The sequence below is a fragment of the Tachypleus tridentatus genome, chromosome 5 (assembly GCF_004210375.1).
Source record: "Tachypleus tridentatus isolate NWPU-2018 chromosome 5, ASM421037v1, whole genome shotgun sequence".
NCBI lineage: Eukaryota > Metazoa > Arthropoda > Merostomata > Xiphosura > Limulidae > Tachypleus > Tachypleus tridentatus.
Genome location: NC_134829.1, coordinates 13209777 through 13223942, shown reverse-complemented (window position 1 = coordinate 13223942; position 14166 = coordinate 13209777). Strand labels below are relative to the sequence as shown.

The 14166-nt window shown below is 30.2% G+C and overlaps 1 protein-coding gene across 7 annotated transcripts in view; it reads left to right on the top strand.

Annotated features, from left to right (window-relative positions):
* The window catches only part of LOC143250552 (serine/threonine-protein kinase PAK 1-like), a 63018-nt gene extending 49297 nt beyond the window's left edge, over nt 1-13721 (top strand). For 4 of the 7 annotated variants that reach the window (XM_076501279.1, XM_076501281.1, XM_076501280.1 and 1 more), the window contains one exon: nt 8941-13721. In XM_076501279.1, the coding sequence (XP_076357394.1) occupies nt 8941-9604 (664 nt within the window). In that variant the 3' untranslated portion in view covers nt 9605-13721. The remainder of the gene's footprint in view (nt 1-8940) is intronic. The other 3 variants (XR_013028241.1, XM_076501283.1, XM_076501282.1) reach the window with 3 other exon arrangements.
* The last annotated feature ends 445 nt before the right edge of the window (nt 13722-14166 follow it).

Here is a 14166-nt window from a genome sequence, read left to right as displayed (position 1 = left end):
AAAACAAACATTTGAAATGTATTTAAGAAGTTTTGGAGATTACACAAATGATATTTGAGATTTTTGGAATGAAGAATAGTTTTTAATCATAAAGTGACATCACTTTACATTCAGACTAGTAAAGAAACAGCCCTTATTTTCATAACCAAATTTTTAGTAAATATATCTCATTAAAAATCTGTTTTTGTACAAAAAGCTTGTAATCTTTATTAAAAGTCTATCAAATGTTTTTTTGAAAATACACATGCTGTATCAAAAGTTATAGTGCAAATACTTAACGTGTGCACACGTGTAGATGAACTTGTGTATATTATACTGAGACCATTATAAAAGGGTTAACATATGAGATAATTAGTTATAGACATGTTACTGTTTAGGTATAAAGTTGGGCAAAACAACAGTACAGCTGGTTCAGCAAAAAAATGTTTATGAATGTACAAAATAATAATAAAGAAATACAGTGAATAAGAGAATCATGTAGTGAATATTAAGGATGTTGGATCCAAGTTAAATGTACTAAAAATAAAAATAATTTATTAAGAAATGTGCCTAATACAACCAACTTGACTAATTGATCCCTCTCATATTCCAACAGAAATGGAGAAGACAACTGGAAGTAATAAAGATAAATTCTGTAGTAGCCAAAAAGTATACTGTGTAAGATCTAAAAAAGCTCCCAAGAATAATAAGAATTATTAAAGGAAGTAACAACAGTGGTAAATATGACAAAGTGATTGGCAAGAACACTAATGTAATTTAAATAATGATGTAAGTTAGAAATCTGTTAACTGTAGTAATGTTTTAAACTAATGATGGTTGCTATACTTCAGTGATTCATTATTTTATTAAACAGTTTTTAAGAAATTAAAGTGTACAGCTGAAAGTTCTGTAGAGGTTGTAATATTCCACCAGATTTGTGAACCAAAAGATCAATGAATTTCTTGCAAAACTAGATGAATCTGGTATTCAAAATGCAGTATGAGAATCCTCTTTTGTGAAAAATGAGAATGTTTACAGAATTCAAAAAAATCCTGTAATACTGAATACATTCTATTGTATTTAATAAGCTTTTGGCAGTTGAATAGTAGCATAATTAGAAATAATGAAATTGAAATGGAAAGTTTGTAAAGTCAGAATCATTGTGAAAACTTTGAACTCAAGTGTTTGATCAATGATGCTGTTCCCCAAATTCAGGTGATATGTTTATTTTTAGTGAAAAAGTTTTATTTTCAGACTGACCTTTATTCGATAAACTGGTTTGGCAACATAAAAGAAAAACCATGAAAATTAACTAAAAGAGATCATAATTATATCTGTCATTTATTCTGTTCATCACATACTCACCAGTAAAATTGACGTTGTAAAGGTCCTAAATCCTGGGAATGTTTTAAACTTAATTAGAAATGCACTAAACAAGTAAATAGTTTTTATTTGTTTATATTACAACTTTATGTAAAGAACTAGGGTTTTATCTGTAGACAGTAAAACCTTTAAGTATCAAGGTTTACGAACATATTATAGATTTGTCCATTCTGAAAAACCTTACAGTGTGACACTTGGATGATTTTAGATTCCCAAACTTTATAAATCAACAAACAGTCATATGTTTATTGTTGATGTTAACAAAAATTTTTATCCATTCTGGCTGGTAAAGGTATGCAAAATTAAAAGGTGCATATATTCAAATCTTGTAATATTATAAAAGTAAGAAATGGTATTAATCTGTTCAATATCTTTGGTGATTCCATTGAATTTAAAGACAAAATTAAAGACTTTGGTGTAAAAAAATTGAAATCTTTGATTTTAGTCATCTTTGAACTGGTCTTCCTGTTAATAAAATTAAAAGTATTTTGTCTTACAAGAATATTACTGTATTAATATTTTGTGTTAATAGATATAGATTTAGCTACTGCTCACTGACGTAGCAAGAAGTGTTAGCCAAAACCATGTATTTTGATAGCCATGTTAGTCTACAACAGATTGTGCGATCACTAAGAGAAAACATGCCTGTGCCATTCATGTTGGAACTCAAGCGTAATAAGCACATATTCCTCACTACCTGTGTGAAATTTACAAGTTTGTTTACCACAATAACCAAATATGTATACAAGCACTGCATCATTGTCATAAATGTTGTGAAACATACCTGATTTTAATATACTGGAACACTCAGGTGGAGCTTATTCTTCACTTCAAAAGGATGGTAAAGAGACCATTTGATACATAGGAAAAATGTCAACAAATTTTCTCTGGCCTAATAATGTAGAATTAAATCAGAATATATTTATGATACAGAGCTTCTTCTTAGCTTCAAGAACTGCTGGAACAGAGATGTGGTAGTCACTGTCCATGAAGAATTGGTAGTGGCTTAACCTTGGCTTTAAGTCATTAGTCAGAAATTTACCTGGAAGCATGTACTTAGCTCCACTGTTTTTCAAGAGATATTCAGTTTTTCTCTCATTGTGCATGCTGATATGTTTTTGGTCAGTTTACCTGCATTTCTAGGTCTCCTGAAGAGAAAATCAGTCCAAACTTTAAACCAGATAATGAGATTATCAAACATTTTTATTTTAAGGTCATCCACTGTTTGGTTCTGTCTCTCAGCATGGTAACTTGGACTCGTGTTTGGATCTTTTACATTTATATAAACACAACAGCACTGTTTTATAAAAAAAAGTGCCACTCTCATCCATTCCTGCAAGTCCTTATCTCAAGGCCAGATTAGTTCAAGAGTAGCAACTGTTGTTTCATCAGACAGATCTAGAGCAACTTTTACTTGATTTGTTTTTTTCAGAGGATTATAAATTCAGTTACTTTGCATTTATACTTTGACCATATTTGACAATACTTTCCATTACTCTTCTGATTTATCCAGTTGTTGCAGAAGAACCTTAAAATAGGTACAGTATCAAAAATGAAAAACAATAGTTAAGTCAGGTTTTCTCTTGCACTGTCTGGAAAAATGTTGCAAAAAAAGCATTCTGTTTACATAATTTTTATAATCAATAATGCACAAAACTTTAAATCTAGAATTATCTAGACATACAACCCCATCAACTGTAGTTTTGCAGAAAATATCAGACAAAAGACTGCTAAATTCATAAAGGTTTGTATACTGTTTCAGTTGTATTTGTTGCTACACCAGCAAAACACCATCTCTAAATGAAATTTGAGATTCCACTTTTATTCTTAAAGCTTCTATTTTATAACAAACACTTAGTAATAAGTCAGGGAAAGAGGTGATATTGTTATGATTAATATTTAACTAAACTATTATGTTTTTCTTTCTTTTTTGTATTTCAACTTTTAATTTTCACTCTTCTTACAGTGTCCTGTTTTTATAAAAATAGTGGGAAAGATATGTGGGAAATGCATGTCTCTAATACTGAAGCTTTGTCTTCAACAGCACTGTCAGTATCATTGAGATTTTCCTTTATATTATAAAGAATTTGGTTCTTGAAATGATTGATAAATCATTAAAACAAGAAAAATCATTATGAATATTTTTTACCCATTTTCTTTACATTTCTTCATCCTGAGTAAATCTGAACACATTATTAATGTACTTATTAGACTTTTCCTGTACAACCAGAAATGAAACATTTATGAGGCATTTTAGTAATATATTATTTTTAATTCCAACAGAACTCTTTAACAAGATGAAACACACTAGTACTAAGAATAAAACTGGTAAACACAATACTAATAATATTAAACGATCAAATGGTTAATGGTCGTTATCTTCTAGTAGCCTTTGTTTTAGAAGGCCATGCTTAAGACTACAAGTTGCAGATTTATATTCATTCAATTTTCAATTTATTTTGATAATAAATCTTAGTAGGAGAAACTATAACAAACCTTTATTCAGTACTTGTATTTCTGTAGATATTAACAGCATTCTTTTATTGATAACACTATGTAACAAATTTCTTACTTTTTCTTGTTCCTGGGCAGAAAGTGTTATTTCCCAATTGCTTATGCCTATAGTAAATGAAAAAGACCTATTTTGCCCTTCAAACTTTGCTTTTGTGACCTGGGAGCATATAACAGAAACATGATGGGAGACTATATTTGGGGGCTGATAGACAAAAGTGATTATTGTTACATTCGCAAGTCTTGAAAAACTACTCACTTCTAAAAATTTTTGTTCATTTTTGTATAACTTTTGTATAAATACATGTAAATCTTGATTCATATGTTGTTTTATTCAAACCTTATATAAATGTAAATGGGCAAATTTGCCTGTTTTTATATAGAAAATAAGTTAATTTCTAAATTTCATTATCCAGGTCACAAAAGCAAAGTTTGAAGGGAGTAATGGCTATTTTCTGTACTTTTACAACATACGCAATTAAGAAATAACACATACTATCCAGGAACAGAATTTGTGTTACGTAGTGTTATCAATAAGTTTAACAGCTAAACAAAGTTACCTATCAGAAACCTCTCAAGAAACAGTTATTTTACTACAAACAAACCACACTATCTGGTTTTAACATACAAGCATCATTAATCAAACATTTAAGTTCATAGTTTTCAACAAACACTTTGAAGCTACAAACATCTCTTTTTCCAAATAAGTAATGCAACAGTGTTTATTAGTGATAGTTTATTAGATTAAAATTAGTTCAATATTTATAAGATTTTTTAAAATAAAGTTTGCAAATGAGGTTTTTCATATTGTACATGGTGTTTGGAAAGTCACTGTGCACTTGTATGTTTATTAACAGACATGTTTCAATATGGAATACAGGAGGTAAATTTGAATGACAATTATAAACAATGTCGAAAATGACCCCCATTGGCATCAATACAGGCTAGGATCTTTCTTATTTTGTTTCTAAACACCGCTATCAGGTGCTGGCTTGAAATAGACTAAATGAATGCTGTTCTTGCTGCTTTCAAAACTGCACAGTGACTTTTCGAACACCCTGTATTTTGAACACCAAATTTTATTCAGTTTTGTGGAAATTCAGTTCTGGGATTAACAATTTTACAGTTTATCACAGAATTTTCAACACTATGTTTACATTTAAATTTCATAACTGTTTTTAAGATGATAATGAATAACTTTATTGTGGTAATTACTATAATTTTTACTTTTAAGCTATTGTAAGTTGTATAACAATTCTTTTTATAGTATAGTATTAGGTCATTTGTTTAGTTATATTAGTTTATGTCGTTATTTTGTTTTATTCACCATTGTTGTTACTTTCTTGTTTAAATTTTATTATCACAGTGATATCTTTTGTATTTATTTCCAATGCATTTAAACTAGTATTTAACTTTGTAACTTTTGGTTTACCATTCTATAAATTGACAATGTGTGTAAGGGACAGGTGTTGCTTAAAGACTGTTAACTGTACAATTTTGGTATCAATTTATTTTGTTTTTATCTCCAGAAGCCTTATTTTTTACCTCTATTACCTGTATTGTCCTACTGACTCAGCCTATACTTGTTATAAAGTTACACTGTCAGAGCTATTTTATGTTTTTAGCTGTTAGAGAGTGTTACATATAATTTATACTGGTGTTATACTTTTGATAATCTAGTTAATCTAAACCAAACAGAAAATATTCCAAACTAAAAAAAACAAATTTTCAAATTTCATATGCAAAATCTTTATAACCTCCAGATAATTATGAAACTTTCTTAAAAAACTTTTATATTTTATCTGTTATTTTCTCTATCAAATCTCTATACAGGTTTTGGTAGATTTGACTGACCTGATAACTACCATAAAAATTTAGGAAAGATATATAAAATATGCTTTTTTCATTATAGAATAACTACAGATTGTAACACAAAAATACATGATGTTTAGTCTAAATAGCTTAAATCTCATAACATTATACATTTATGTATTTATTATTTTTATTATATTGACCTTTCAGTCATGCCTGGCTAACAGTATGGAAGTTGCAATGACAATGGCAGATATTACTGTTTTTAAAAATATAAAACTAACTTTTTGTCTTTACAAAGTTACCTGTCTTGGCTGTTTTTCAGTGGGCAAGTATTTTGTAAAATATAATCACATTTTATTTGTAACACATTACACATGTATACACATTATTAACAAAAATAAGTTCTTAAAACATAGAACAGTAAGTAAAGAAGTATTGCAAATAGTTATTTCTTCTAGTTATGAACTTTGTACTCATTTTCTGCTTGCTGCAGGTTGCTAAGCCTTATCACATTTTGCACATGAAATATGTGAAATTAATATTTTTGTAGGTTTCATAGGTACATTTTGAAATAACCAAAAATCCTCAACTGCTATATGAATACCACAGAATTCCACTGTAATTTAACAAACTTAGAAACTAAGCTATTTTTAGGTCTAAAAATATATGGAATTTCAAGCTCACTAAAGTCATAACACTTGGAATTTAGATTAAAAAGAAAGTTTGCTACCTGAATATTTCAAAAAGGCTAAGTTAGCCACTAGAGGGACTTTCTGAATTTACAGCTGGTTATCCAGACATCAATTTGAGAGAATCATTAAGGCTTATGACAAAGTTTAGAAAGTATGGCTTAAAAGTGCAGACCCATTTCATAATATTTTAAGTACTAGAACTCATTGTGTTTTTACATATATTTTTAATTTATTGTTAAATTTTTAACAAAATAATTAAAATTTAAGTAGTTTTGTGTAAATAGTAACAATATCTTTTGGTGTATGTGTGTGTGCATGCATGCATGTGTAATATGTAGTAATTGAAATAGCACTATATTTGACAGAATACTGGAATACAAGTTACAGATTTGTATCTTGGAGGCTAGTATTTACTCTAAGTTTGGCTACCAAAGATGTATTATTCTTATATTTGTTTACTTTGAGGTAAAAGAAAAGCCAGTTATAATACAACACTAGAAACTTAACAACACAAATAAAGGTATAATTATTCACAGTACTTCACAATATCAAAATGGTTTACTCAGCTCAATGAAGTAAAATTATATGCACATGTTTATTCATTACAGAATGGAACATTAATACTTTATGTATAAGACTATGAATCAATCAAACGTTATACTCTGACGTAAAAAAATATGCAAATGTTGGCACGTCAGAAGAAAAGGACGAAGAATGGGAAGATCATTTAGAATATTATATCATGTCATGTAATTTAGTTTCACAAATTTATATAGCTTGAACATGAAAAATAAATCAGCTATTTTAATTTCATCACACATTTCTTAAAGCTTAACATTTTGGAGAGCAGCATTGGTATGATACTCTACAAAAATGTATAACACAAGGAACTCATTAAAATTCACAGGCCATTTGTATTTTATTTTGTGTGTGGCATATTACATATTTTCCTTTTATCCTTGTGAACTAATGTTAGGAAATTCCTTCCAAGAGTAATGGAAAATAATAAACCCTGAACAGTTCTTGAATATGATGTAGCAAAGGAACTTGGTTTGTTTTCAAGTAGTAGCTCTACAAGGCCTTCTGGAATAATGCTGAATGGTTGGTTGGTTTGTTTCTCTCAAAGTATGTAGGTATACACATCTGTTAAGTCCAGAAGTTGAAACAGTTTCTTGTACTACTATATTGTCTTTTGTCAAGAGCTAGTTGTTTAGGCCCATCTTCAACTCATTAATTCATTGTAGGGTTTTGTAGTTCTAAAATGTAAAGTTAGTAAATGTGTAATTTGTCAGTCAGTTTTACTCCTGTCAGACCTCTGCATTTTGAACATTCTGATATTTACCAGTAACCACTTTGGTTAGCTACCTGCAGATTCCAAAGTTTTTTTGCACAATAAACAAGTCAGCATAACCTCTAACAGGGAAAGGTTTTTACACCAAACCTCCTAAAGAGATTCATTCTCACAGCATGTAAATACATTTATGTTTATTTGCCACAAGTAGTTCTTTGTTAAAGCATAGCACCATGTTACCAATAAAATCAACACCATAATCCTTCATCTAAGATGAGTGAAGCCTTTTATTGATAGATCATTTCCATTAACATCACATCGAACTGAACTCCCATGCTACACATCCAGGTGAAAGATCACATTGCTTGGTGATCTGCAAGGAACCACTATCAATAATATGTTGGGCTTGTTTTCCTTGAGTCAGCTTAGAATACAATACTTATCACATGAAAACCAAAACTATAAATACTGGAGAAGCCCCAGGATTTATCTCAAATAAGTTGTGAATACTGGATGCCAAATAAATATGCACTACAAGTATGTGTGTGTATATATATATATATATATATATCAAGATGAAAAGTTACATAATTGAGAGTAGTAGTAAGACTAAAAATATCATGCAAGCAGTTTTTTGAATGGTATTAAAAGATGAATTAATGTGATATTACAAAATAAAAGATTCTACCATGAAATAAGAAACAAACTGTTTTAGTAATTTTGAATAAAGAAAACACTACACAGGGAATAAACACTGTTGCTGCAGCAAAGGGGTTTAAACATCTGATTGGTTGAATATGAAAGTTGCCTGCAGTTATAGAGTTAATCATAGTAGTAATGAAGCATTGGTTTGAGTGTTAGTTCTGGGTATTTTGCTGAGTTATATGCTTTTTTTAAATTTTAATTTGTTAGCTATTGTAAACAAATTTTATTTCCTACTTGTCTTTATTTTATATTAATCAATAATTGAGTTTGAGGTTTTGTGTGCTATCTGTATTAGTTACTTGATCAGTAACTGTGTGGCATTTGTGTTGTTTTCTTGATCAGTAGTTGTGTGCTTAACATGTATGGTGTTTGTAATGTTCACTTGGTCAGTAGTTTAATGTGTTTATATGGTACCTATAATACTTATTTAATCAGTAGGTTTTGTATAATACCTGTAATGTTTACTTAATCAGTATTTTTCCTGTGTGGTTTAAGTTAAATGTGGATCACAAAAATGTTCAGCTTTGGAATCTTTTATATATTTTCTATATTTCACATTTCTAGGCATCCAAACCTAGTCAACTTTCTGGACAGTTACTTAGTGGAAGAAAATCTATGGGTTGTTATGGAGTTTCTGGAGGGAGGAGCTTTGACAGATGTTGTGACTGAAACTGTTATGCGAGAAGGACAGATGGCAGCTGTCTGCCGGGAGATACTTCAAGCTATAGTCTTTCTTCACTCCAAAGGGATTATCCACAGAGATATCAAGAGTGATAATGTACTGCTGGGGATGGATGGAAGTGTCAAAGTGACAGACTTTGGGTTTTGTGCTCAAATATCACCGGATGAGAAACGACAGACTATGGTAGGAACACCATACTGGATGGCTCCTGAAGTTGTCACCAGAAAACAGTATGGTAACAAGGTGGACATATGGAGCTTGGGAATTATGGTTATAGAAATGGTGGAGGGGGAACCTCCTTACCTAAATGAAACCCCCCTTAAAGCCCTTTATTTAATCACAACCAATGGGAAACCAGATATAAAAAATGAAGACAAACTATCATCTGAGTTACAAGACTTTCTCCACAGATGCCTTGAGGTGGATGTTGAAAAACGAGCATCAGCAGATGAGCTGCTTGAACATCCATTTCTTTCCAAAGCTGAGAGCTTATCAACAATCACTCCACTGATAAAAGCAGCCAAGAAGGTATTGAACAAGCAGTAAGGTGCAGGATTCCAGTAGGTCATACTTAAATTTATTGAGTCTTAATGTATATTTTTTTACATTATATAAATATTTAAGCTCTTTTAAAAAAACTTCCTGAGTAGAAACTGAAGAGTTATAGGTTGGTTTCAACAGTTTGTGCTTTCTGGAAGATGTAATATTCATTATTTTACATTAGATAAAAAATAAGTTAAAGTTACTGAAGAAGAAGTACAGCCAGCTTTTGATTGTGTTGTTTTATGATGAGCAGTTCAGTGGGTTCAAGAAGGCTTATCTTAATTACTTCAATAACAATACCATTTTGCTTCATTATAGAACCAAACACTTTCTGTATCACTGACAGTGTTTGTAAAACACGATGTAGAAAGAATCAACTCCTGTTGATGGTAGAAATTCAGTGTTGGAATGTAAGCATGAGCATGTAGAGCTACTTTTAGCTATGAGTATTTGAACATATAAAAATGTTTGTATGTTTCTGCCATCTCAAACACAAGAATTTTTAACTTTTTTGCCTGTGTTATGTATTGAGAATTTGTATTGGGTTTAATTACACGGACAGTTAAAGTGTACATCTAGGTTTTAAAGCACTAAGTCTAAAAGCTGATCTCATCAAAAGTCAACAGTCCCTGAAAGAGCTGTGTATGGTATAAAAATCTCCTTGAAAAGCTGTTCAAGACATAAAAACAGCTGTGTAGGGTATAAAGTCTTAAGAGCTTTGTGGGTGTATACAACTAATGTAAAACTCTGTGAAAGAACTGCATAAGGTATAAAAGCTCTTGAAGACCTATAAACCTTCCTGAAAGAGTTGTACAGGATGTAACATTCTAAGAATGAATTGGAAAATCAAACTGCCCATTAAAATAATTAACAAAGTAATTCATGTATATATTTGAGAATTAATATAAAATGCATAATATATGTTTTCTAATACTTGTATTTGGCTGTAATGAATTTTCTGTGTACTAAACTACATCACTGATAGGAGGTACTCAGCTGCAATTTTGTGTTTACTACAGCATCTGGCAGTTGACACGATTTCTAATAGCGAGTATTTGTGTGAATGTATGATTGAGATGTGGAGTGTTGACCTGCTGCCATAAAACTTGACTATTACTCTATGAACAGGTTTATTTCACACACTGTATTATGTCTGCTTGTGAGAAGTATTTAGAAAATGCATGACTGTACCATGCAACTCTTCAATGACATCATATGGGTATGATGTAACTTTTAATTTAATAAGCTATACTCATTTAAAAAAACTGTTTCTACTAAACAAAAAATATTCAGCTCTACATTTGAACTGTTGACCTTTACCTGGTTTTTGATTTTTTCTTTGGATTTTGTACATCAGTTTCCAGTTTTCCCTTAATTTAAACTACAAAGCCTGAGTTTCTAGTAATGGCACCGGTTTGTTATACAAAATGAAACAGGTCACTACCACTGATAGAAACTTTTTGTTAAGTAATATCCCCACTATTTTCATCACAGTTATAAGATTTAGCTAGTTAAATCCATAAAATTATCTGTAATAAATGTTTTAAAATGATACTGTGACTTACTAATACATATTGTTGGCATTATAAAGAGATAACTCATACATACAACCTTGTACATAATGGGACAGCAAAGAACTCATTCTTATGGTTGTCTTTAGTATTGTAAACATTGGGACACTTCTTCATGGATTTATCTCTTTTGTAAACAGTTGGATGATGCATTACTCATTCATATTGTTGATTCTTTTGTTTTTTAAATTGTTCAACAACAGACCACTCTTTCATAGAGTTGTGTCTTTAGTATTGTAAATGGTTGGATGACAGATTACTAATTCATAGTGTTGTTTCTTTTGTATTGTAAGCAGTTGGACAACATACCACTTACTGATAGAGAAGGTATTAGCTGCTATAGAAAATGAAGGCATGAAGGCAACTAGAATGAAATAATCTCAGTACTTCTCTGAACCATGTGTTTATGCATAGTAACTCAGAAACATATTCACAAATTTTTGCATTATGAAAGATGGTGTAAACTTTATGACATGTCCATGTATTGCAAAAGGTTTAGAAATACTTGAAAACTGTTTTTGGATAGATTTTTAGCATTGTAAACAGTTAGACAACAGACTACTTGTTGAGAGTTGTATCTTTAGTACTACAAGAAGTTGGACAACACACACACACATACATATATATATATATATGTATACAAATCAAAGTATACATTGTTTCAAAATTTCTTTTTAGTATATAAGGTGTTTCTTGACTTTGTGTGTTCCATTTAGAATCATGTTAGATTATGTACTTGAAGGATAAAAAATAATTATTCTAGTAGCTTCTACAAAGGAGAAATGTCAGTTTTTTTCTGTATTTTCTGTTCTAATTTGTAATACATGCTACTAGTACTAAATACTACAACTCAACCACATAATACTGATACACATATTATAAATGTGTCCAACACAGAAGATGTTTGTGTAGGTTTAAACATTTAGAAATGGTGTTGTATACTGAAAGCTACAGCTGCTGCCAGTAGTGTAATAATGATGCACAAGTAGAATGTTCATTGTCCCTGAGTGTATCAAATGATGAAACAAAGTCAAGTAGAATGTTCATTGTCCCTGAGTGTATCAAATGATGAAACAAAGTCAAGTAGAATGTTCATTGTCCCTGAGTGTATCAAATGATGAAACAAAGTCAAGTAGAATGTTCATTGTCCCTGAGTGTATCAAATGATGAAACAAAGTCAGATTTTAACCAGAGGAAACAAAAAAAAAAAAGAGTGAATTGACCCAGTATTGTGTTGGGTAAGGAGGTTACTTCAAAGTGATAAAAATGGACATTCCAAAAGCAACACAGAATGAATAATTTGCATAAATGCAGTTCCTGTCACTTTTCTGGTTTGTATTAGGTGAACAGGTTTGAATGAACTAATTTCTTCTTTAAAAAAATCAGTTTTTTCAACACTGTTAAAGACATGCTACCCAAACAACCAGTAAGGCAAGGCACAGGGTAAAACTTTGGTGAAACAGTGCCATGTTGTTAACAAAAGAAAAATACTTATGATTGTGTGGAACTTTAAGTCAATATACATTGTTCACATCAGCTTTCCAAGAACTTTGTTTAACACTCCTACGAAAAGACGTTTCTAGTCCTGATTTCTCCAGATAGTAGATAGGGACAGTGGGAATCTCGTTAATCCATTCATTAATGGATTTAAATGGCAATTTCATTTAAATACAAAATTATTAGCCTAATATTAATAACCTTTCAAGTTGCTTTGGGGCCTATTAGGCCCCACTTTTCGTAGGAGTGTTAAACATTTAACTTGACAGAATATTCTTTAAATTTGTAACATTAACTATAATTTAAATGTCTTAATGTAATTGTATTAAAACTTGTACAGAAACAAAAACAAATCATCATAATTAATTGAGCAAAGTGTACACAAGTGAATATGATGCAGAGCATATTTTTTAATATTTCTTAATGTGTAGTCTAACATTTTAGCTGTAATACATTCAAAGTTAATATATATGCTAATGATCAAGCAGTAGAATTAACACACAAATATGATAATGTAATAGCAATAAAACAACTTCAGTTATGAGTGCTGGTAGTAAAAACTGTGTATGCTTAAGATATTTCAACATTTTCTTAAGATTACAATCAACATCTAGATAAACATTAGTTTTTAAAGGCTCAGTTTATTTTGAAGTAAAACAAAGTGAAAATGATGCAATAAGTACCTTTCCTCATCTTTATTGTATTTACCAAAATATTTTTGATGTAATGAATGGATACATTACTGATACATAATTCTGACAATTATGATGGCAGATGTTTAAAACTACTTTGCTAAACTCTTATTGTGTGTGTATCAAAACGTAATATGTTTTGTTAAGCTTATTCATTATTCATATTTTTGTCCAAAGGTTAAGTAGTTTACCATCAATAAATATTTTTGTCTTACATTCAGCATATATTTTTCTAAATAGATCTGAGTTTAATTGTCATTGAAAAGACTGTTGGTGTAATGTTTTTTAATTGGATGTTATTTTACATCTCTATTTTCTTAGCTTCAGATATACCAGAAATAAAGATCATTTTTACACATACAGTAAATGCTACTGTTTTTATGTTGGTTGAATTAAAATACACTATTTCGTAACTAAACAAAATATACACATACTTGGTTTGATTTAAAAAAAAAGTAAATGTTATTGCAGTTGACAGAAAACTAATCAGTCCAAGCTTACTGCAATTGGTTATATGGCCTTTCAACTGATAAACTTGAGTTAATGTTACTCTTATCAAGTACAGACCAATTATACAGTCTTCCTTTATGAGATAATGTTACACACAGGAAGTAGAGTTTGACTTACAATGACAAATTTTATTAAACTTATTACCAATAGCTACATGAATGCCAGAAAAGTTTTCCTTTTAAATACTTTGAAACAACAGTTCAAGAAGGTTCACTGTGTACATGTTCTCAACAGAAAATGATTTGCAGCCTCTAAAATTGACAGTTGTTATGATTATCTCCAACATACACTGTGA